At 40.4% G+C, this 26,389-nt stretch overlaps 1 protein-coding gene across 1 annotated transcript in view; it reads left to right on the forward strand.

The window, feature by feature from the left end:
* LOC145402854 (potassium channel subfamily T member 2-like) overlaps nucleotides 1-26,389 on the forward strand; it is an 812,106-nt gene that overhangs the window by 490,606 nt on the left and 295,111 nt on the right. The window contains exons 12-14 of the mRNA XM_080274763.1: nucleotides 1,396-1,545; nucleotides 5,309-5,619; nucleotides 25,788-25,980. Coding sequence (XP_080130889.1) covers nucleotides 1,396-1,545; nucleotides 5,309-5,619; nucleotides 25,788-25,980 — 654 coding nt within the window. The remainder of the gene's footprint in view (nucleotides 1-1,395; nucleotides 1,546-5,308; nucleotides 5,620-25,787; nucleotides 25,981-26,389) is intronic.

A 26,389-nucleotide genomic window follows, 5' to 3' on the forward strand; every position in this document is an offset into this window, starting at 1 on the left:
AAGTCTGAGCTGAGTAGCCAAAATCAGAGCTCCTGTACTCCTGGTGCGGTGATAAAGGACTGGACGATGTATGACAAAATTGGGTAGTGTGATGAGTAAGGATGGAGGTTTGGAGGGTGAAGTGCTTGAAAGGGTACAGCAGGGAAGAAAGGTTGCTGGTTCCTTGAAAGCAGTGATAAGAAACAGGGAAGTGAGCATGGAAGTAAAAAAGTTACTACATGACAGTATTGTGATACCAACTCTAACGTACGGAAGTGAAGCTTGGACGTTGTTGGAAGGACACAAGTCAAGAGTGAGAGCAGTGGAAATGAGTTATTTAAGAGGAGCCTGTGGAGTCACGTGGAGAGACAGGCTGACAAATGAGGATATAAAGGAGCGTTGTGGTGTTGATGTGGATGTGATAGGAAGCGTTGTGAGGAACACACTGAGGTGGTTTGGCCATGTGGAGAGGATGGAGGGTGAAAGACTGACGAAGAGAGTGTATGTGAGTGAGGTGGAGGGTGGAAGAGGGAGGGGGAGACCGAGGATGAGATGGAGGGATGGGGTGGAGAGGTATATGAGAGAGGGGGGTGTGAGTTGGGAGCAGGGTAGTGAAATGGCGGGGGACAGGGCGACTTGGAGGCGATTTGTTTGTGGCCACCCCAAACGGGATTGAGGCGTCTGGCAATAGATAGATAGATAGATAGATAGGTCATTTTTTACGACATTTTAAAACACCATCTGGCAGGTGTATGTAAATTACATCTATATAGAAAGAAATGTGTAGATAGTGAGGCCTGTTAACAATTTTGTAAACTGTTTCACTGGGTATATAGTTTACAGCCATCCCACTTTAGCACTTTTTTTCTCCCTTGTTTCTGATGATGATAATGATCAATAACAGTTATGGAATGCTAATTTCAGATGACTCTGTGTTCCCTGACAAGCCACATGTTTTCTTTTAGCCCCCTCCCCCCCCAAAAAAAAAAAAACATGAAGTAAACTAGGTGATAACATACAAGTATATTGTAGCCAAATGGATGCTTGGTGGTCTAGGTGGTTGGGGTGTCCCTACAGAATGACTTACAAGGGTTTATACTGAAGGTGATTAGAGTATGTTTCACATAATGCTATTCAGGAAAGAAAGGCTGGTCACTCTCATCTTAAAAATGTCTCGATGAAGTAGTCAGCTCAGAGTATATGTACTCCTGATAGCATAATGAAGAATTTGATTATAGATAGACTGTACCTCAGAACCACTTCATAATACTATCATTATGTCAATAGGGGCCACAGCAACAACAGCCTCACACCATCTGTGGGTGGGAGAAAAATGCTGATAATGACATTGACAATAATTCTCCCACTTCTCTCTCCTTGTCTGGGGATCCTGCCTAACTCTACTTTCATTGACAGGGAGGGCCAGGCATCACAAGAGGACTGGCACCGATTATACGGGAAGTGTTCTGGGAATGAGATCTACCACATCAAGCTGAGTGATTCCAGATTCTTTGGGGAGTACGAGGGAAAGAGCTTCACCTACGCCAGCTTTCACTCACACAGGAAGTTAGTGATGGATGCCTCCTGTTCAGTCCCTTTGGATTTTGCTCCTTTTTTGTGTTTATTTGTTTTTCCATTTTGTTTCTTACCTCGTCTCCCTCAATAATAGAGTAAAAATATGAATAAAATTAAAATTAGGTATTACCACCACAAGTTTCTGTACAGTATTAAGTGAAAACCAGTGTTGGATCTGTGTTCTGCAATCAGCCACTTCATCAGTTTCTCTTTTTTCTTACAAACTGCTTACATACAGCACACCTGGGTACATGAAACATTCACTACACAGATATTATTACAACCTCTACAACAATGTCCCACCTCCAGATTTTTCAACACCAGCATTAAAAAACATCTATATACTCCCTTCACACGCAGGAAAATGCAGCATCTTGATCGGAACACTATTACAAGTTTCCTCCTCCCCCTCCTTACATTCATCTATTGAAGGTGTAATAAAATAGAAATGACTGAGTTCATCTACCTAGGTTTAGATCAGCATATCACCCAGGCCTCCTAAGATACCAGGCTAGATTTGGGTTGGGTAGAAACACAGATGACATGTGCCCTGCCTGTAGAATATTTGAACACTGCACAACACTTACCATACTAAGACCCAGACACAGTATCAACGGTGTAGGGAAACTATATGACAGCCCCTTAAGGTCAGTTGCCTACCTGTGGTCAACGCGTTTGCTCGATCATATGGACTGGGACTGAGCAACAAGAACTTACTGTTTGGCATTTTTTACCTTTTTCCTTCCCATCTTCTTATTTTTCCACGCCCAGTTTATAAACATACTGAGCTTTGTTCACAAATAGTTTCTATCTTATTCCGTCTCTAGTTCAGAGAAAAGAGCCAGGATGATGATGATGATGATGATGATGATGATAAGGAGGAGGAGGAGGAGAACGTAGAGGAGGAGTAGGACTCATAAATGTGAAAAATTTGGAGACTCATTTGAAGCCAAGACAGTGTTTTGAAGGCTTGAATGATGAGAGCATGGAGGTGTGGCCCATCTTACTGAACACTGAAGTTAAACCTACCATGTGTTTCCTATTTATTTTTACTTTCAGGTATATTGATTCCTCCATAATTATACTTGACTAAAGTTTTACCTAGGCTTCCCTGCATACAAGATATCACCGAGTGTTGTAACCACTCCGTAAGAAGGAATGGCGCAGGTTCAAAATGGAGTCCTGTACATAGATATAGGAGCATTTGGGCGAGAACGGTCGCAAAGCCCAGTTCTAAGCTAATGAACCAAAAGCCTTCGCTATTCAAGTGCAAAACAATTAACAAAGTCTTCCTAATCTTGGAAGAAGTCACAGAATCGAACCACAAAAATATCGATTTTGTTCTTCCTTTCTTTCTTTCATCTTCATCAGTCATAACTCCAAAACAAAAAGGGGTACGCGAGCATACTATACAACAAAACGCTGCTTGTCAAGCGTAGATGTTTCTTTTCATGTTTAGAGAAGCATTCAGGCTACGGTTCGCGAGTTATGGTCTGAAAATCGCATCGCGGTCACCTGTAAGTACACCATTATGCGCAATATTGGTTAGCTACAGCTCGCCCACAGTTAAAGACCGTACCAAAACACTTCTTTTCACGGGAAGGCATCCTCGTTTTTCAGATTGCTATGCATGTTACAGTCCAAATCCAACATTTGTTTTATGGATGATTATACTGCCAGAAAAAGATCATAAACTAAACAAAAATTTTCTTCTAAAATGATTGTTAAGAAGTAGGAATGCCAAAAATGCACAAATATGAGATGGAAAAAGCATTGAATCAAGCGAACATTCAGGATGGGAGGAGATTTAGAGACCTATACCCATTAGTACATTCCATCACCTATAAGTTTGTGGCAAAACTGTGGAATGTAGTAATGGGTATAGGTCTCCAACTCTCCTCCCATCCTGAATGCTCACTTGTTTCTGTGTGTGTGTTTTTTTTCATCTCTCCTCTGTTTCCTTTTGCCATTCCTACTTCTTAACAATCATTTTTGAGGGAAATTTTAGTTTTCTAGTGTGTGCTGTGGTCCCTTAAACCCATTATGATCAGCCTAATGTGTTAATCAAATCTCCAGCATGACCTCAACTTGCCTACTAAAAACAAATTCTCTGGCATGACCTCACCTTGCCTACTAAAAATCCTCTATGACCTCGACAACACTGCAGATATGCATCCTAAGGGCATTGCCTGCTGTGTAGAGGTAAAGTGGACGAGCGTGACATTAGAGTTTAATGCAATTACAAAATGGGATATAAGTACAGTACCAGATATGTTTCCATTGCTTCCTAACGGCATAGCCTACTGTATAGAGGATGTTATTGTTGATTAACCCCAGTCTGTGTGGCTGAGCTGACCCATCAACCACAGAAAAGAAACCATCCCCTTCCAGGGCCGTTCTGTGCAGTGAACTTATATTCCCTTACGGCAGTGAGGCACTGGGAAGAATGTGGAAATTTGGGTCCATATGGATGCCTTATTTGTATCTCTCCACCGAATTAACAGGAACACAACAGTAAGCTCCACATCATCACTCTGTTATGTGGTTGTATGGTTATCACCCGGCACTGTAAATGGTTTCATGGGTTACAGTGTAGAGCCGCCTGAGGTGGAAAGAAGAATGACATAATAAAAAAGACAGGAAGGATGGAAAGAGAATGATGAGAGGAAGGTAGACACAGAAAAGGAATGTTAAAGGTTCTAGAAGCTGTAGGAAGCACTACATCCAGTAAATGGATTATGGTTGTCTCTCCTACCAACACTGCATAGAGGTAAAGCAGACATAAAACACTAATTTAAAAGTTGCTTGATGCAGCCAGAGGAACACTCATTGAAGCGCATCTCTCCGAGAAAGGCAACATAATTCCAAACCACTCTTCATAATGGGTTAGGTTTTCTCATCAGTGATTTGGGTTTCGCAAAGTGTTTTCTGGATACAGAATCTGCAATACGATCCAGGTCGGTCCTAAAAGTTAATCGATTGTTCCCTGGGACATGGGCTATCAACCCACCAAATTAGGTTCAAATCTCTCTTTTAGTTTTTAAGTAATCTTTCTAACAGACAAACAAACAAACTAGAAAGAACTCAGAGAGCACATACCTCCGCCGATGCCATTAAAAATTATCCTGATCCTGATCTGGATCTGTGGATATAGGATCCGGACCCGATTCCGAATCCGTCGTCAAATTTAATCAGTTCTTTCATGGTCCAAGGCCCATCCTTCCATAAAATTTTATCAAAATCCGTTTAGAACTTTTTGAGTAATCCTGCTAACAGACAGACAAACCAACAAGAGGTAAAACATAACCTCGTTGACGGAGGTAACAAACAGGGGTGATATAATGTAAGTATGTAATTGTGTAATCAGCATCCTTTTTTCAAGTTTACAGCCTTCTTTGTTGAGTTTATAGCTACCTTGCACTTTGAATCTGTGCATACTGAGCCCATGCATATGGAGGGATCACTGTTCTGTACTTTGTTTCATGTATGGAGTGGCATTAGCAGAGCTTTGAGTTCTATTGTTGATACTGTAGCTTATCAGCTCCTTCCATGCTTGTGGTGGGAAAGAGGGTTGCAGTAATGAAAATGATAATGATCCATTTGTGTCCCCATCCCAGATACAGTGTGGCATTGGCTGGGATATGTCCATTAGATCTTCCTAATTTAAGGCACATGTCTACTTTGTATTTTCCCTTTTTATGCAGGCTTTGCACTTTGGAGTACCGTTCCTTTACTATGTGTTTGTCGACCCCAGATATGGTGTGGCATTGGTTGGGGTTCGACCGGTGGATCTTCCTGAGTTCTACGAGGACACCATCCTGCTCAACCCTGGCCCTCGTCACATCATGAAGAAGACAGACACGTGTTTTTATATGAGCATAACCAAGGAGGAGAACAGTGCCTTTGTGGTTGGCACTGCGGGATCAACTGGGGAAGCCACCACCGGGGAGGCCCAACCTGCCTCAGACTCTACCGCCGCCAAAGACCCAGAGAAAGGATTACTTGTTGGAGGTGACAGGCAAGCAGATAGGGAGGACCACATACCTGTTCCCAAGCCCAGAACAGGTAGGTTATCAATGTTTCATATTACCTTGGATGGTGGTGAGGCTTGCATTTTTCCCCCCTCTATGTTCAGTGCATTGGTATTTGTTCTTTCCCCTTCAACAAGTCCTCATTATAAGTCATATGTATTATTTTCCTTTTTGACATTCTTTGTGCTATATATTCTCTCATGATTGAGACATCTTGAGTGTTCTCTTCCTGGTAATGTTAGGTTGTATTATTATGCTGAGTGAATATAAATGTCTGACAGTTGTATTACTGGTACCAGACCCTCTTATGCTCGGGATTACTACGCATGTTTTTTGAATCAGCTAATGTTAGACATTTTACTTATGTAAGAGTGGGCCATAGGATCTAAGTGTGTTATTATTGCCTCTGTTTATCCTCCCTGTGTCATGCCAACTCTAGTACTGTAATATATATATTCCAACTAATGCCAGATGACTTTATTCAGCTGGAGCAGGTCGTTAGAACCTAAGAGTCATTGCTATAGTGCAGCAACCTACTTAGATGAAGTTTCATGGCTACCTGTAAGGTTGATACATCAGTTCCCTCAATTGTCTGAATAAAAGTTATGACAACTTGGAACACATCTGTGACTTATATGAGGGCTTACTGTATATTGCCTTTTTCATTTTTTGTAAATGATGCCGCTTTACCCTTTAAAGTTTCCACTGGTGAATACTTTTAACCATGGCTTCTGTGCTGACTTATTTCCTCTGCTTTTGACTGCTGTAAATTTTTAAAAATTGTTTCGTGTGTAATTTTTCTCTTCTTGGCTTCCCCCAGATTGTAGTGACATAGAGACTTTTTTATGCTTTCCAGATACTACTATGCATTGTGGATGATGATGATGATGATAACATCTTATAATTATTTGTTTTTTCTTCGCACTCTTTCAGTCTGTTATGCCATGTTGTTATTATGATGGATGTACTGTATTTTGCTGTATGATTTCCCATCCAAGAATTACATTGAAATATCGGCCTTGAAGCCATTTCAGTAGTTTCAACATCAATTCTGTGGGCTAAGATTGAAGCGATGATTGGGGTTTATCAATGACGGTACCACTTGGGGATGAGAGACTGGCCATTCTTGCCATTCTCCATTAACTTCTTCACAGTTAGATGTTTCCTTAGGTTGAGTAAATCATCTGGAAGCAGATACAACATAAATGTTTCTTGTAGCAGCGACTTGACAGTACATTGTCAAAGTAAGAAACCTGACACATTTATTGAATCAAATTGCTCACAGTGATGTCCATATCCAGGTAATGAAACGGTTATAAGTATGTTGGTGTATGTTTGAGTAAGTCTGAGGCATTATCATTAAATTTAAGAGATTACGGACTGTTGTTCATAATTATACTGCACACGAAAGTCAGACATATTCTGTCATTATCAAATGCTTCAGAAACTATTGCAAAGAACTGGGGAATGTCAGAGTTGTTCTGGTATCATCAGATGCTTCAGAAAATAATGCTAAGAATTGGGGAAGGTCGGGTACGTTCAGTTATCATTACATGCTTCAGAACTAATTGCCCTGACGTGGAGAAGGTCAGAAGGAATAAATTATAACATGCCTCAGAAACAGCCCTTACTCCCTTCACTCCAATTACGTATTTTATATCTATTCTTGCCACAATCAGATGATGATGTTCAACTTTGGACTGACCTCTAGTAGTAAGGAGGTTAATAAAGGTTATATCCAATTCCTCTAGTTTGAAAAGTTTCTTCTGAGCTGCATAGCAATCATTTATAGATCCATCTATCCATATATCATCCAATCCTTTTTTGTCCCAAGCTTCACTTGCCTCTGATTGGCATTATGTGATCAGTAAACCTCAAGCACCCCATGAATGTGAACCCTTACAGAATTATTTCACTTGGAGTGCCTTAAACCACTGAACCATCAGTTGTCATTTGGTTATATGGTTGCCATCCAGCTGTAAATTGTTTATTGGTTTACAAAGATACCAAGGTTATAATAAAATACGTCGTCAGGTGGACAGGGTTAAGAATATGGGGCTTTTCATCTCATTCCCATACTCAGTTTTGATAATATGGCCCTAATATTCAAAACACACAAAGAGAAAAACAGGATTGACAAGAGATCTTTGGTTCCCATTAACTCCCTCAAAACTATTGACTTAAATTCTTCTCTTAATATTGCTGTGGCCAGACTTTCTGTTCTAATATAGAAAGACTCATTGAAATGGAGGGGGTTGTTACAGCCTTCATTAACCCTTTGACTACAAGAGATAGCGATCATTCCTAAGTTGAATAATATTGTTTGATGGTGGACAGAATAGTGTAAATAATATATTGCCAAATCTGAGGATTTATTAATAGTACTGTAATGGCATTTTATATGGAATATATATATATATATATATATATATATATATATATATATATATATATATATATATATATATATATATATATGAGCCTCCGTGGTAAGGTGTGCGTTTTTTCGCACACTGGAGAGCGAGGGTTCGCGCCCCGCCAGGGTAAAAAACTTTGGAAGCGTTCTCCCGGCCATGTGCTGCTTTGGCGGACACTAGGGGTGCTGTGGTTGAACCAGTGTTGCATACTGTAAGGTATGTTTGCACCCAGTCGGCTTGCGTGGGCCGATTACACTTTGTTCACAGACTACACACACACATCCATAGCCACTACAACACTACAGTTACACTTACAAGCACTTCTCATCCTACATACAATCTCTACCAGACAGCCTAAATCACTTGGTAGAGATACATAGGCTGTATCGTCCCTACTTCAGTCGGGATAGGCCAGTCCTGCAGTGGATACTTAAACAGCTCATGATGATGATGATGATGATATTTATATAGATATATATATATATATATATATATATATATATATATATATATATATATAGATATATAGAGAGAGAGAGAGAGAGAGAGAGAGAGAGAGAGAGAGAGAGAGAGAGAGAGAGAGATTGAATTATGAATTTTTGGCCCACCTCTGGTCATCATCGGGTACTTTAGGTGTCCTATATTGATGGCATGACCAGGGTCGTAGATAAACATTTGAGAGCTCAGGGACCTTGCTCCTTGAGGGGCCCTCTAAAATCTGGTAAGGCTTGATGCAGAATTTACAGAACCCTATTTTATTTTGTGCCAGAACATGAACAGCTTCTCTCAGAATATCATTTACATCAGAAGCATATTTTGCAAAGGTACTGTAAAGATAACAACGCCAAATCCTGGATAAGCGATCTGTCTATCTACATATATATATATATATATATATATATATATATATATATATATATATATATATATATATATATATATATATATATATATGTAAGTATTTTCTTTCGAAAACCGCCTAACAACAAAGAGTTATGATGAGTTAATTTTTAATTTTTAGATTGTCTGCATCCGTCCTTTCTTTGCAGCAAAATCAATAATTACATCGTTAAGATTAATTTTGTCTAATTAGTTTGACTCTGTCGACATCAAAACCAAGTTGCTATGGCTCATTTTGTGGTATTTAAAAACTGAAGGGTCCATATGGAGCCCCCATTCCATTGGGGCTCCATTTCCAGGATAAAGTTTCCAAACAGTACCTCCCTGTTCCCCCGTTAGCTACCACTGAGCATGGCTAATAGTAAATATATAAGAACCTATTCAAACATAACAATGAAGGAAATCCAAACCCCAATTAGCTAAAACAAAACTTTCTTACCAGTTAAAAAGCTCAAAGAGAAATGCCAAGAACCCCGCAGAATACACCCAATAACTTACTCATATCCCCCAAAGAACCAGGAAATCAGATCAACCTGTATATTCAAAGATACAATAACGTATTATAAGCTACATTAATTTCAGGTCTATTTTTTTACTGTTAATATTTTTTTCCTAGTACTGCATCATACGATTTTTTTTTTTTTACCTTGCTAATATTTGAAAGTCTTTGTAAGAAAAAGTGAGGTCATGAGTGCTCTTGAACTGAGGAGTTCACAAACTCCCAAAAGTTGCCAGTCTTCACCTGATAACTTAATTTGAAAAATAAAAATGCGGTCAACCAAACTTCATTCGTAAGTGTTTCATTTATCACTTCGTTCGTAAGTATAATTTTATTAACATATCTACTCAGTACACTGGGAAAAGAAACTTCATTACGGTAAAGCTAAAGGGAATCACCAAACTAACAAAACTAACCGTCTAAACATCGGGACAAATATTCTTCCTACCTTAAAACCGATTATCTACATTCCTAGTCATGTCTTATTAGAATTTTAATCAAATAACATTTTCAGTCACACATGTTTTTACATAATACTGAAATGCAGTCGTTTGGGTACAGAATATTTATAAGACTCTGATGAAGATTGTATGCACACGCCCGCGCCAAGTGAACCTGTTGTCTTTCTGGAAACATCAGTACTTGGTATTTCGGTCGGCGTCTTCGTCTTCAAATGATTTCGGCTTCATAAATTATGTGTGTGTGTGTGTGTGTGTGTATGTGTGTGTGTGTGTGTGTGTGTGTGTTTGGGGGGGATAAAGTATAGTCGGTACAATCTCTTCAGCATTTCCTAGACGAAAAGTTGGTATAATAATCACTGATTACAGTATTGAAGAATTTATGTACTCATCACTAAATATCGTGGCAGGGATTTTAGAACATACAGTATATGGGTGTGCGCGCCAGTAGTTGGCCGAGTTCCTAATTAAAGTACCCAGTGATCACTGGCATCTTTTGAGTTTGTGAACGTGCCCATTGCTGAGAATGCCATCTGATGATGTCTTGTAGGCCTGCTTCATACTCCGGTGTATACATACTCACACCACACACACACACACACACACACACACACACACATATATATATACATACAAAATTTTATATATATATATATATATATATATATATATATATATATATATATATATATATATATATATATATATATATATATATATATATATATATATATATATATTATCAGCCGTTTGAGTGTCCACTGCAGGACTGGCCTATCACGACCGAAGTGGGGACGATAAAGCCAATATATCTCTACCAAGTAGCTTAGGCTGTCTGGTAGAGATTGTATGTAGGGTGAAAAGTGCTTGTAAGTGTAATTGTAGTGTTGGAGTGGCTTTGGATGTGTGTGTAGTCTGTGAACCAAGTGTAATCGGCCCGTGCAAGGCGACTGGATGCAAGCATACCTTATAGTATGCGACACTGGTTCAACCACAGCACCCCTTATGTCGGCCAAGCAGTACGTGGCCAGAAGAACGCTCCCAAAGTTTATTACCCTGGTGGGGTGCGAACCCTCGTTCTTCAACGCACACTTTACCACTGTACCGCAGAGGCTAATATATATATATATATATATATATATATATATATATATATATATATATATATATATATATATATATATATATGTATATATATGTGTGTGTGTGTGTGTGTGTGTGTGTGTGTGTGTGTGTGTAAGAGTTTGGGAGGGTGTGTGAGAAATGGAATCTAAATGTGAATGTAGGGAGGAGTAAAGTTATGGTCTTCGAGAGAAATGAAGACACTGAATGTGCAGTGAGATTGGATGAGGAGGAAATGGAAAATGTGACTGCATTTGCGTACTTGGGTAATCGGTAGTGTGATGAGTAAGGATGGAGGTTTAGAGGGTGAAGTTCTTCAAAGGGTACAATAAGGAAGAAAGGTTGCTGGTTCTTTGAAAGCAGTAATAAGAGATAAGGAAGTGAGCATGGAAGTGAAAGAGTTACTGCATGACTGTATTGTGAGATCAACTCTTACGTATGGAAGTGAAGCTTGGACCGTGTTGAGGGACAGAAGTCAAGAGTGAGAGCAGTGGAAATGAGTTATTTGAGAGGTGCATGCGGAATCACATGAAGAGCCAGACTGACAAAATAATGAGGAAGTGAAGGAGCGTCGTGGTGTGGATGTGGATGTGATAGGAAGCGTTAGGATAAACTGAGGTGGTTTGGCCATGTGGAGAGGATGAAAAGCGAGGGACTGACGAGGAGAGTTTATGTGAGTGAGGTGGAGAGTGGTAGCTGGAGAGGGAGGCCGAGGATGAGATTGAGAGATGGAGTAGAGAGGTAAATGAGAGAGGGGTCTGTGATCTGGAAGCAAGGCAGTGAAATGGCGGGGTACAGGGCGACATGGAGGCAATTTGTTTGTGGCCACCCCTTGCGGGATATGGGCGTCTGGCAATAGATAGATAGATAGAATTTGCTGTGACCCTTTTCACTAAAAGGCAATATTTATTCTGTTCTTGCCACCACCAAACTGTCTTATTCAGATTAGGATAAAGAGTTATCAAAGTGAAGGATGTGTGAATTGAAAAGAGGACAACCTGATGGCAGAGGTTAGAATGACAATGATGACAATCATGTGTGTGCCATCCTTTTTTGGCAATATGGTATCTGGTTGTGGATTGAGACTGATTGGATGGATTTTAAATCTGGGTAGTTAGACATATGCTTCACTAACCCCTTCAGTACTGGAGGTCCCCGTAAAGATTAATAAAAACCTATGTTGTAGCCTAATTAACTCATTCAGTCCAGTGTTTTTTTTTTTTCCTTTTCCTTCCAGTATTCAGTCTGTCACCAGACAATTTATGGTCACCTTTAGGATGATCTCCGATTGTGAAGAAGTTAATTCACTGAACTTCAGAATGCTTTTTTTTTTTTTTTTTTTTTAATTCTTTTCTAGATTTTTCCCCCCATGCATTGATGATTTTATTTTGCTTTCGGTAAACTTTTTAAAATGTAAAAGTGGTAGTACAGTAGTAGCTGTAGCCTCATCTTCATCTGAAATGTGAACTCTGTGAACTGGGAGCCTAAGCTGCCCTCATCTTAACAATCCACCATCGTTCTTTTGGGGGATTGGGAAAGAACTGAGGTACATTTGTATAGCCACATAATGGAGCCACTCAGTTTCATCGGCATCGCCACGTGAGGGAGTCCTGAACTGTAGGGGTTAGATATAGCCTTAATAAACTCCTTCAGTACTAGAGATCATTACTAAGCTGAAATAAACTATATTTGTGTCACCTGTATTCAAGTGTAACCCTGCTGTTCCAAAGTCTCTCCAGCTTTGAATGAAATCACCTTGAGACAGTAAGAGTTAGTTGGGCGTGAATTTTTAAGGTTTTGGAGAATCCCTGGCACCTCTTCCTTATTGATATGTGTTGCATATTATCTGCATCTTAATATTTTGTTTATTATATTTGAAAGACTGGTTAGGAAAGAATTATTGAGTGAGGTCGAGGGAGGAACAGTAAAAAGGGTAGACTGAAGATGAAATGGAGGGATTGGGTGGAGAAATACCTTATATGTGTGAGAGGATTATGAGTTGGAGAGGGCCACTTAAGGGCAGAGGAGAGGTTGACATGGATCGATCCACTTATTTCTCTCTCTATATCTGTCATTATCAGTCTGTGTATCTATCTCTCTGTCTGTGTAGCCAAACACATTCATTCTGGAAGGAGTGGTCAAAGATGAATCGCATCCATATCATATGCAGAAATATACCGTAGATGCAATGGTACAATGGGCTGCTGTAGCTGTGGTTCAAGAATCATCTGAAACATAAACCCGGTGAACTGCAGGTTTAAGCTGGCCTTTGCATGAAGTTGATGAATGTTTGTATAACCAGGTAGTGGAGGTGCCTGTTTATATCGGTGCTACCACATGAACTTAGGATATAGTTAAGCGTTCAAGATATACTCTTAGGTTTACAAACAAACCTCATAGTCAACTGGCTTCTGTCATGCTTTTGTTTTTTTGAAATAAGAATAAGAGATGGAAAGATTCTGTACTCTTCCTTCATTGTCTTGCCTGTCAATCCCCCTTTGCCTTCCCTCTAAACCCAAATCATCCTCCATAGTCCTGCCTGCAAATACAAACCTTCTTCCACTGCCTGCCCTTCAAACCCAAATCTTCCTCCCTTTTCCTATTTGCAGACCCAAATTTTGCAGTTTTCTTCCTGTAAGCTCAAATTTTGCCCCCTTGTTCAGCCGGCAAATAAAAATTTTCTTCCCTTGTTGTTTCTGCAAAAAACGAATTTCCTTCCCCTTTCGTTCCTGCAAATCCAGATGTTCTGTCCTTTCCCTTCCTGGAATTTAAAGTTTCTTTCTTTGTTCTTCCTGCAAATCCAAATCTTAATCCACTGTCCTTCCTAGATACCCAAATTTCCTTCCCTCTTCATTTCTGTAAACCCAAATTTTCTTCCCATTTCCTTCCTGCAAACCCAAATTTTATTTCCGTTTCCTTCCTGGAAACCCAAATTATCTTCCATTATTCTTTTGCAAATCCAAATCTTTCTTCCTTTGTCCTTTCCGGAAACCCAAATTTTCCCCTCCGTATCCTTTCTGCAAACTCAGATCTTAGTTGCCATTGCACAGTAATTTTTTTCCAAGATTTGTTGTACAGAAAGGACAGTGAAGAGAAAATAATGAATCTTTCCTCATTTGTTATTCTATCTATAAATATATCAATAGCCAGGAGCAAAAAATCTCGTAAGGGGTGACCGTTTGAGTTTGATTTAGTTGTTTTACGGGGAGGGACACCAACCCTCCACTAACCCACTTGCTGACACGTAGGAAACACAGAAGTGGGTTGGTTATGTGGCTACCACCCACCTTTGTAAAATCGATTTCTGGCTTACAGGAAACCATTAGGCTTGTCACTCAATGTAAAGCTACCTGAGAAAGAAAGAAGTGTTATAAAAAGTGACATAAAAGATGGAAGAAATAGGAAGAGAGGAGGGTAGAAACAGAAAAAATTATGATAAAGATGAAGGAAGAGGTCGGCAGTACTTCATCAAGTGAGTGGATGAGGTGCTGCCTACTTCTTCCTTCACCTTTATCATTTTTTTTCCGTGTAGGAAGAAGTAGGTAGCACATCATCCACTCACTGTAATGCTGCCTACTTCTTCCTTCACCTTTATCATTCTTTTTCTGTGTCTGCCCTCCTCTCTTCCTATTTCATCCATCATCCATGTCACTTTTTATTATTCCTCTTTCCTTCTCATGTAGCTTTACATTGAGTGGCAGGCCTAATGGTTTCCTGTAGGCCAGGAAACCATTTACAGTACTGGGTGGTAACCATAATAACTAACCCATATGTGTTCCCTACGTGTCAATAAGTAAGCCTGCAAAGTACGAGTCTTAATTATGTGAAGCAATTGATGTAAGTCTTAGCATCTCTTACATAGTCAATTATTTTACATATGACACTTTAACTGTCTCTTGTATGTTTTGTAGCCTATATTGTTTTATTGTTGACACAGTTTGTGTTTGTGACATACAAGAGGTTGTTAAGGTGTGAAGTGTAAAATTAATCACTAAGAAAGAAATAATATGAAATCCCCGTTGCTACCTAAAATTTGCCAGTCTGTTTATTGCTAGGCACAGTAATCCTGTAAGGGATGGTCACAAACAAATTACCTCCATATCACCCTGTCCTCTGCCATTTGGCTACCATTCCTCCGACTCACACACACCCTGTCTCACATATCTCTTATCTTCGTCTCTCCATCTCATCCATGGTCTCCCCCTCCTCCTCTTTCCCTCCACCTCATACACAGTACACTCTCCGAATCAGTCTCTCATTTTCTATCCTCTTCACCACAAAATATAGGCCATAAGTTGCTAAGGAAGCAATTCCCGGGAACCTCTTAAACGCACAACTAATTTCGGCGTGGTCTCATTCCTGTCGTAATTATAACTTCTGCTTTCGTTATTTACCAGCCTGTTTATTCACTGTGCCCCTTTCATCTATTCACTCTCCATATTTTCACACCTTCTGTGGTGGCGACAAGGAGCCTACATGTTATGAAGCTGTGCATCTAGGTTGGAGCAACTGTGGTATTTACCAAGAGCCGAAACCTGCTTATATATCCCTGCATCCTGGCATGGGAAGGACCCTGGGCCAACCCTGGTGTGGTGCTGTCTACCACAAGAGGGTGCCCGAACCCTACACATTGTATGTACTCTACTATGGCTAAATGTAGGATGGCCCCATGGAAGCAGTTGTTTATCTTTAGTTGAAAACTCTACTTGACCAAACAGACTAGGGTTATGGAACAACAGCAACATCTGTCTTCCCTGCCTTTCTGGAACTCTTACAGCCACAATCCCCAAAACTTAAGTTTTGAAGAAGGCAAGCCCCCAGTTTATGATGATAATTCCTGAAGCATGTGTGGCAGATCTGTGTCTATCTTTTATAATGCAAATAAATAAACCTGAGTGTGATAGCCTGCTAATCTAGTCCCTTATAGAGAAGGTTCAAGGAAATGGAGGCATACATCAGGATTCACTCTCTTTGATCTGCTGACTGCCTTCAGTCATGTGGGATGCAGGCTAATTAGATCTGATAAGCACAGATATTCTATATACATCAATCATTAATTAGCGATTTACAATCCTCTTCGCCATCTATTTTTTCTCCCCATTCAGTCTCAAGATGGCATATGTGTATTTATTTTATCCTGCTATTTCCAGATGATTTTGAGTAGCATTTGACACCATGTAATAGTAATGGGGTTAATGAAGGCTGTGTCTAATTTTTGTTGTTTGAGAAATCTCTCAGTATAAAAAAAAATCATCTGAAATTTCATTATTGCTATCTCTTGATGATTTTATGTACCCATGGAAAGCACCCAAGTGATACTGTAACGGGGTTAATGAATGCTGTGTCTAGCCCCTCTAGGTTCACAAGCCCTAACCTGAATGAAGTTTTCTGTTAAGAGCAGTAATAAAATCATAAATGTCCTTAGGCTGGCAGGGTTCAGTTTGAATCATCCAGCTATCAGTCCCATGTATTAACACCCCCTCCTTCCTATCTTGCCCCATGTATGTGAATGAGTGTTGGGTCAAAGTAAACACACACATGATCCTGCCCCAGTGGACTGTTTGACAGAGAGATAACTCCACACAACAGCCTCGTAATGTAAAGACACAGTTTGTAAACTAGCAACAGAAGTCAGAGTCAACTGAAATTGTCATAATGAAAAAAAAAAATACCGGCACATTTTAAAACCTCATTGCATATCAATTGGTACATTTGTAATTTTTTTTTAACCTCTTAAATGCATTCTGAAGGAAGGGCCTTATAGTATAGTGTACAGTGATGTCAGCCGACATATATATATATATATATATATATATATATATATATATATATATATATATATATATATATATATATATATATATATATATATAAGTGGAATAATTTGCTTTATTAATGTTCCCTACTTCTTATATAGATCTGAATGTTGTATGTGTTTTGTATTTAAAAACGTGTGCTGTGTGACCTGACTAGCAATGCCACGTGGTAATGACACACATTCCACATGTAATACGTAACATGATATGAACATTTGCATCACAGATTTACGTGTTCTGTAAGGCCATGTTTCCTATTTGCATGGGTCAGCCTTTATCTTGGTTACTAATTATAATACTACGTGGGATCCTGCACCATTCTGATCAATCCCCGTCACCCTTGAGGCAATAAAATTATACACACTTTCCACATTATACTTACAAAAATAGACAAACAACCAAATAAATATATAAATAAATAAAACATTGAACTGTAACTTTTGCAACTGTGCACTGTAATAAGGAGATCCAGATTATAAGTGACATTTATTTATCAATATCTTAAATACATGAAAGTTGGTGAAAATGCCAAAGTTAAGTGAGGCAGTGTCATGTTATCTCTCTGTCTGACCTCACGCTGAACGCGGACATCTGATAGGTAACTGATTTTCCACCTTGTAGGGAGGAGGTGTGTCCTGCTCAAGCTTCGAAAAGACGGTACGACCACACACTGTCATGTGTCCGTTAACTGTATAAGATATCTTGTGTCAGTCCAGACATCTAGTGTTGTTTTCTAAGTGGCATTGGAGGCTTCATAGCACCCCTGCCGTTGCTATTTATTTAGCATACAGCATTACATTTTAATATTCATTTGTGTTAGTTATATAATTTTTTACCGACACAGGTTGCATTAATAACATACAACAAGATAACGAACCGTATGTGCAGAAAAAATAGCTAAGGAAGAGTTGTTATGATATCTCTGAAGCCACTGTGACCTCTAGCTCGCTCAGTGGGATGTCTTAGCTAAATTAGACGTCTTAGCTCACTATTGTGTGTCCACTTTAACCTGGCAGATATTTGTCCGCTTGCATCCCATATAGCATAGTTCTGTGGTAGAATTCGGTACTGCAATAGTTCTTTGTGTTAATCTCAAATAAACCAGTACTATGGCTCATCATCCTTTCCATAGCACACATGACTAGCATCATACTTTCATATTATGTTATAGAATAAGACATAGCTACAGCTTTGCATCCAAGCTATAGAGTTTCATCATGATTAGCGCCATATTATAGTGTTAATTTCTTATCATACTGTGCCTCAGTATCAGATATGGATATTTTAGGCCAGGTTAAAGTGGATAAAGTGTAGTATCAACCTGTCTGCTTTCCCATTCTCTCCTTATCCTCCTCTCCCTCTGTTCGCACATACTTGTCTCGTTTTCCTCCCCTATTCTTCCCTCTCTTTCCCATTTTTGGTCTTCTCTTCCTTCTCCCTTCTGCCTGCCTCATACACTTGTCTTGCTTTCATTCATGTCCCCCCCCCTCTCTCTCTCTCTCCCCTATTTTTTGTCTAAACCTTTTCCTCCCTTTTGCCAACCCAACACATTTGTCTTAGTGTCACTCCTGTCCTTGTTTGTCACGCTTGTAATATTTTGTCTCCTCCTCCTCTCTTTCGGCAGCCTTACACATTTGTCTTGCTGCTGTCGCTTTCCCTTTGAAACATAAAATGAATGGTCCAGTATCAAGCCAGTAGTTGTACACCAACTTTCAATATATTGGTCCAGTGATGTAAACTTTGACTGGCAATATCAGTCCAACTTATAATAGGTATCTGTTTGAACTCCGGGATGTATTGGTGCGATACTGGATCTGCATTGGACCAGTGACGGAAATCGTCATCGTGCCTTAATAGAGTGCAAGTAATTGGATCAGCCAATACTGTTTTATGTTCGTAGATACTAGGTCGATATAAAACTTAATGTTAGTAGGCATTGCACGTAGGTATGAATTAACTCAAATTAAACTTAAATTAATAGCACTCCTGGCCAGTAATCGATTTCTGGCCCTCAGTTGAGTCTCTCAAAGCCACTACTGAGATACCAGGAACCTGTACGATCGCCTAAATAAGTGATGACTCGCTTTCTTTATACCCCTGTCACACCAGAGCTGCGATGCCACGGCGAGCCCTCTGCGACAAAAAAAAAAAAAAAAAAAAGGAAACTCGCCCTGTGGTGGTATTATGGTTGGGGTCACCAATGTGTTGTTTTTGGTTATGGATATATATATTTTACTAGGGGCTACACCAAGGCAAATGGTAAGGATAAATAAACGCCAATGTGTTGGGAAGAAATAGACAGGGCAGTGATTACTGACCTGGAACAGTACAGAGTTATTGCATGATTTCATAATAATACAAGGCCATTACATTACAGCATGTGTAGGTCAATTACATGAATAAATAGTTACAGACTAAGAATATGAGTAATGAATTTAGTGAGAAGCAGGTGTGCCGGGCTATTGTGTTTATGTGTATCGTATATGTAAAGTTGTACCACGTGGCCAGATTTTACCAGGCGAGGCGGAGAGCAAGGCAGGTAGTAGCCAGGTGCAGTTCTGAGTGGAAAGAAGAGCTCGCTCGGTTTTAAGTCCTTTAACCCCTTAACCGCGGGGCGTCACTTTCGTGACGCTTGGGAGCAAGGGATCATACCGCGGGGCGTCGCTTTTGTGATTCTGTGTTATTTTGAATTCACCCGGGCTTCCAAGTGGGGGCTTGTATCATCTATCAGTACTGCCAATGTCCAACACTAGTCAGCACTCCTAATCTCATCTGTACTCCCATCCATTGTTGACAATTTAGCCATTTCTCCCCGTTCTTGACTCCCCTCCCAACCCCCCCACCATTACCCTATCCTCTCGCCTGCCCGGCCGTGCTACGCTAAGTAAATCTTCCCTGGAATTTTTCACTGATTTCATCCATTGAAATAAGCCCTATGTCCTATTCTTATACCAAATAATATATACAAGAAAGAAATAAGGTAAGTGAGAGTGCCATACACCTGGAATTGGCTAATTATCACCTGACAACACCTCACGTGCACTCGTTCGCTAATTTTCGCTGTTTTTTTTCCCCTTGAAATATGCCGTATAATCTATTTTCATAATAAATATACATGTAAGGAGGGAAGGGAGAAGCCTAAGTGATATTTACATTCACCTGGAACTACCTAATTTATAATGAATTGTCTAGATTTCCTGCCAATCATTTCAGTGCTAGACAAAGCTGTTTCAAGATCTAACATTGGTAGCTCTGAATATATATCTCCTAAGTAGGCCTCTAATCTATTTTCGTAATAAATATACATGTAAGGAGGGAAGGGAGAAGCCTAAGTGATATTTACATTCACCTGGAACTACCAAATTTATAATGTATTGTCTAGATTTCCTGCCAATCATTTCAGTGCTAGACTTAGCTGTTTCAGGAACTAATATTGGTAACTCTGAATAACCCCTAAGCAGGCCTCCACCCCGGCCCTCCGTTATCAGTTTACTCTCATCTTCCGAAGCGAGGGTACGTATGTTTCTTCTTGCTGACTTCAAGGCCTTTTTTCACCCCCATTCAAAGGGCCCTGTGACCTTTACCCCCTACTAAACCTCGTGTGGAAAGAGGTAAAGGGCTGACAATTGATAAAAGAGTGACTACGATCTTTCTATTGAGTAAAACAGTGCAAGTGGAGTTGTAAATAATGTGTAAATAATGTGTAAACAACAAGTGAAAGTAATGAATGTAAATATATGTGAACAATGGAAAATAGTTTTATAAGTTATTTCAAGTGACAGTGCATAACACAGTGTAAATAAAATAGAAATGTAAATAACGTAAATAAAATAGAGAACGTAAATAGAAATGTAAATGAGTAGTATTATAAGAATACGAGTATATACCCTAGGAGTAATGAAAGTGAAAGTTTCACTCTAGCATGTCTGAATGCTATGAGTTATGAGAGTGAAGATGAAAGTGACATTCACTCTCAATGCCAGTATACAGGACGAGAAAGTGAATGCTACGTATTTTACTGAAAGAAATTGAATCCCTACAGTGACAATAAACTAATACTACTGAAGGAAACTTATGGATAAAGACTGTAGATATATATAAGTGTTATATAGTAATAGAAATATAAAGTGTGAGAGGTTTTATGAATAATAAATGACAGAGTACCAAGAGCGAACTATTGCCAGTGTGACGATCAGACGCGCTCGTAATTTCCATTGCTTTCACAGTGTTCTTTTTTTTGAGTATGGATCCCAAACTACTTGAAAATTGTAGAATAGTGTTTATAGTGTTTGTATCTGGCTGTGGTAATCATATTACGGGTTGTCGGGAAGTGTAAAGTGGAGACTTCGTTACCCTACTTCAGAGGTCTCCACAAGTCCTATGGTAACGACGAAGGCTCAACAATCATTCCAGGAGAAAGCTGAAGGTATGTGCCATAAGCATATGTAATTTTATTATTCTAGGACTAATAACTGATTTTTGGCAAATATTTTTTGAGAGTCTGTCGAAGCCCAAATAACCCCGCGGGACACGCAAGTCATTGGTAAACAAGCCCGCGGTGTAGGGGTTAATGAGGTCGGCGGAGCACTGGTAGGCCTAGGTCGCCTGAATAGGCAAATTTGATTGGTTTTGGCACCACTACAGGTGAGGAGGGAAGAGAAGCTGAATATTATTGGAAGCGGCACTAGTACAGAGGAGGAAGGATGAGATATCGAATACTATTGGTAGTGGCACGAGTAGCCATGCTAATTCCGTGAACAAGGTGGGGAAAGCCACGAGGGAAGGAAGCCCTGTAACCCGTACCATCCCAGGCATTTTTGCAATTTTATACCCACTCAATCCCCGACTGAAAACGGAAATAATTTTTATTGCATAAAACAATCCAAAAGGACATATAAATCAAGGAAAAGCAAAAAAAAAAAAAAAAAAGTACTCCTTATAGGAGAAATAAGAGCAGGATGGCCGTCCCTTGTCTTTTTAGCCCAGTTTCCCTGGCCGCAAGTGGCATTTTCCCACCCAGCTGGGAGGGATGAGAGAGAGCAGGCGAGGAAACGGGGGGTTTCCCCATTTTCAATATCCCCCTCCACTGGCTCATATTCCTCAACAGAAGAGTCATCCAGGTCTTCCTTATCTAAAGAATCACTAAATGAAGGGACAGAAGAGTCCATATGATCATTTCAACAGCCTCCAGCCCAATGAGGCAGAAAAATGGCGTGATTTTCACAACATTCTGACCCTACAATGGACAGTTGCACACTGATGTTACTGCAGCCATGCAGAACCAAACTAGTGTTACAAGTGCTTGGGCACAGTGTTGCTAATACGTTAAGCTACTAATTAGAAAAAAATTAGCCAGATTGAAACAGTCTGAGATGCACTACAGTGCTCGAATTTAGCTGTCAGCACCATCACGTCGGTGGGATTAATTGAGATGTACCATTGGCACCACGCCGACGGTGGGATTGTACGGGTTAATGAGGTAGACGGAGCACCTTTAGGCCCAGGTCTACTGAATAGACAAATTTGATTGGTTTAGGCATCACTACAGGCGGGGAGGGAACAGAAATTGAATATTACTGGAAGTGGCACTGGTACAGAGGAGGAAGGATGAGAAATCGGATACTGTTGGTAGTGGCACGAGTAGCCATGCTAATTCCAAGAACAAGGTGGGGAAAAGCCATGAGGGAAGGAAATCACGTGCGTAGGTGAAATACAGAAAAGCCATGAGGGAAGGAAACTTTGTGTGTAAGTGAAATGCGAGGTACAATACCTTGTGGTGTAATATATGCCACAGCCGCAAGGATGCACAGATCTACTTAGCCTCGCTCTGAACTTTACTTAGGTTTAGTTAGGGTCTCCATGATTGCCTCAGGTCGGCTAGGTGCTGCGATTGTTTTGGACCCACTCAAAACCATCACACTGAGATCATCGAGGTGTCAAGCTCGCAGTAGGCCCGCACTAGCGTCACCTAGCATCTCACTGCCATCTACCTGATCGCAGTAACATCTACTTGAACTCTACTTCGGGTAGCACAGGTGTACTTGGGCTTGCCAGATCTCCCCTCTGCAACCCTAAGTAGAGTTTAAGTAGCTTACTAGATTCAGGTAGGTGCCACCACGAGCCTAAGTAGACCTTTCTGCATCCTCACTGCATCACTACTGCGAGTTATGGGCTTGTTCTCGAGCATAGCATGACTCCAGGGTGTTGCCATGGTGACCATTGCCTTCTGTCTACGACCGCAGTGTGTCTGCAGTGCATCCCTAGTGTGACCTCACTTTGACACATGTCCACACACACATTTGGTATAAGAACAGCATCAGCATCCACACATCATTTTCCAGCTCTCCTTCACCATGGCTACAGAAAGACAGAATTTGTTAATTGTACAGCAATTTATCACATATGCAGGCACAGCAGGCAGAGAATGACATGGCGCTTTTCAAGTATGTGAGAAGGAGAAGGAGGATGAGAAGAAGGACGTGTTAATCTTCACCACCTGATGGTTCTGAAGGAGGGGGACTGGGGGAGGGTCCCCTGTCCCTGCCTCTGGGTGCTGGAGCGTTCTCCCCTGCCTTCTTTGTCTGCTTCCCCATCATGAAGTTGAAAACGTGCTCTGAAAAACAAGTTGAAATGACAAGGTGTGCAAAACACCTCTATATATACGCTCGCCATATGGACACTGACATCTCAATGCACACGCGCTAAGGATGCAGCGGGCATGCAGTGAGGTCGACTTGTTCGCCTGGAACTTGCACAGATCTACTTGGGCTCGCACTGAACCCTACCTACAGGTCAAGACATGGATGCATGGGTCGCCGTAAGGACGCCTGAGGATCCACTAGATCCCAATAACCTCTTATTGAACTCTACTTGGGTTTATTGTCAGAAATTTGGACTTTTTTCAGAGACCTCACTGCGATCTGACCACTTTTTCTTTACTTTTCAGGTCACCGTGGCACTGCAGCTCTGCTGTGACAGGGGTATTAAGTTTCAGACACACTCCCTGGGTCTGGCAAGGTTCACTTGATTGGGAGTTAGGAAACGGAAACAGTCTTTGCCTACCCTGCAAACATTATTTATGGTGTAAAAAACTAATCTTGCGAAAATATTTACGTTTAGGATTTATTTCTTTTTAGGCCATAATAATTAAGTAAAAAGCGACATCTGGCACGTTTCCACTCGTCTTAACGATTCATGCCAGCAGTGTTACCAATGTAGCAAAATTCACACTAAATTGAAACATTTTTATAGGAATCTAGCTGGTAAAAATTTACATATTTTCTGTGTATCTGGCATTCTCTTGAAGTCCTGTCAAACATTGTTTTCCTTAATTTCCCTGTCTGGCGGATTTTTACTATTTTTGAGACTAATCTATCGGATATCTATGGTTTTCCTTTGGCATCACTGCACGGAAGGCCTTACGTCAGGCACTCGGCATTATGCCATGCACGTGGGCGGGTGTTTCGGCCTTTGTCACGATTCCCCCCCCCCTCACCCCTTTTATACAATCCATTTTGTCTGACGTTCTCTTCATTGTCGCACTCTTGTTTTTGACTCTCCTCTCCCTGTTTAGTTCTTTCATGAAACTGCTCTGCATATTTCATTATATGTTGGATATTCATCGCTTGAATAAAATTACCAATTTTCCCCCAATAATTGCACTGATTTCACTAACTTAACTGAATACCGGAAGATTTATTTGCTTCTTGATAGCAAAACGGATGGTTATGAGTTATTCTTGAGCACATGCAATATAATTTGTCTATCTTGGCCTTGTGTTGTGCCAGGAGGGGTTCCATTTGGCAAATTTTCTGTGTTCCCCCTCTCTCTATATTGCTTATTTATCCGTTAACTGTTCTCTTCTCGATGTTAAGTTGCTGAGGTATCTGACTTGCTGGAATATTTGCTAAATAATGAGCAATAATCTGCATGCACTGACAGGCTATAGTATCATGTTGCGATCCATCTTGCTTACAGCGTTCATGGGTTTTCCCGCGTAAATATCATCCTCCATAATGTAGAGAATTAAATGTGGATAATGATATATTTTTAGATGTTTATTTTTCTGATTTGACGGCACTCGTGATTTCGACATTACCATTATCCGTATGTTTTATTTTATGGGACATTTTTCCTTCAGTATTGTTGATTTAGGATGTACAATACGTATTACGAGAGTTTCTCCGCATTTTAACCCTGAAACAGGTGAGATGTAGGGAATGCGTTTCACATTCTATCGTATGGCTAAGCCTCATCATTAGTATATTGTGATTTCCTCTTATGTAATGCGATATATGCACAGTAAAAAATACCTATATATTGCTTTCTGGTGTTGTTTACCTAAGTACTGGTCTTTTCAGTGTGCAATATAGGAAATATAACTGGGCCACGGCAGGTGCCAGATACCACCTTCTGAGCAAAAGGTACTTGGAATCGGGTCATCACATCTTTGGGCGTCTGTTATGCTTAGTCACAGGATACAATGACAACACTTGCAGTTTACCCAAACACATAATACAGTGGACCCTAACTTTCGCGGACCTTAATAGACTGGATATTGTATTTAATGGTCACTTTGAATCCCCCTGAACATAGTAGGAACCACACATTAGCTGAGAATAATCACACTGATCTTCTGAACAGTTCTGGGCCCACTGGGCAGTTTTGCTTTTAACATATACTGTCCATTACATGGGGAGTACAACGCAGGCCTACCAGATCGCTTCCCATGGGTGGGATGACTCAGAACACTTCCCAACGTTGGTGACGGCTTTTCCTACCCGCTTGGGCTACATCGGAGAGAATTGGGCGGGAAGCAGTGGCTCATCAGGCAATTTTTGGGCTACTTCCGGTAGGCCTGGGCAGAACCGGAGGCTGTACACGTGGTCAGCCTCAGTTTTATTGTGTCTCTTGTTGTGACAACATCACCTGAGCATCTCGCGTCTCTAGAGTGTGGCAAGTGTTTTCCCATAGTGATTGTAAAAAAGTAGCTTCTCATAAGGAATCTTCTAGCACCCGCACTGAAAAAGCAAAGAAGAAGGTTATGACTAATGTGGGAAAGAAGGAAGTGATCGAGGCACACAAGAAAGGCATGAGCAGGGATGACCTCATTGGCATATATAGCCTGAAGACATCAATGCTTCACGATATCCTAAAAGCAAAAGACAAAATATTGGAGGTACTGTAAGAAAATGGAAGGTGGGAGGAAGGATGAGGATTTTTTTAGGGGGAAGCTACCGAGTGAGTAAGCAGACGAAGCAGTGGTACGTGTAGGAGCATGATGAATGCGTTCATGTAAGCGGCCTGGATATCCAACAGGCAGTACAGAGGCTTGCCACTCTACTTGGATTTGAAGAGTTCGAGTGTAGTGTTGACTGACAGTGGAGGTTCATGAGGTGCCATGGCAATATCAATAAGGTCATAACTGGAGAGATGCTCAGTGCTGATGTCAGTGCTGTGAAGCTGTTCATCCAGCATCTTTGAAAGCTGATGGAGGAGGGCGTGCATGAGTTAAATTTACAATCCAGATGAAACTGGGCTCTTCTGCCACACACTTCCCTAAAATACCCAGGCTTCGAAGGATAATTCCAAC

This window comes from Coenobita brevimanus, chromosome 59 (assembly GCF_032717465.1).
Source record: "Coenobita brevimanus isolate Jiangsu-jjx chromosome 59, ASM3271746v2, whole genome shotgun sequence".
Taxonomy (NCBI): domain Eukaryota; kingdom Metazoa; phylum Arthropoda; class Malacostraca; order Decapoda; family Coenobitidae; genus Coenobita; species Coenobita brevimanus.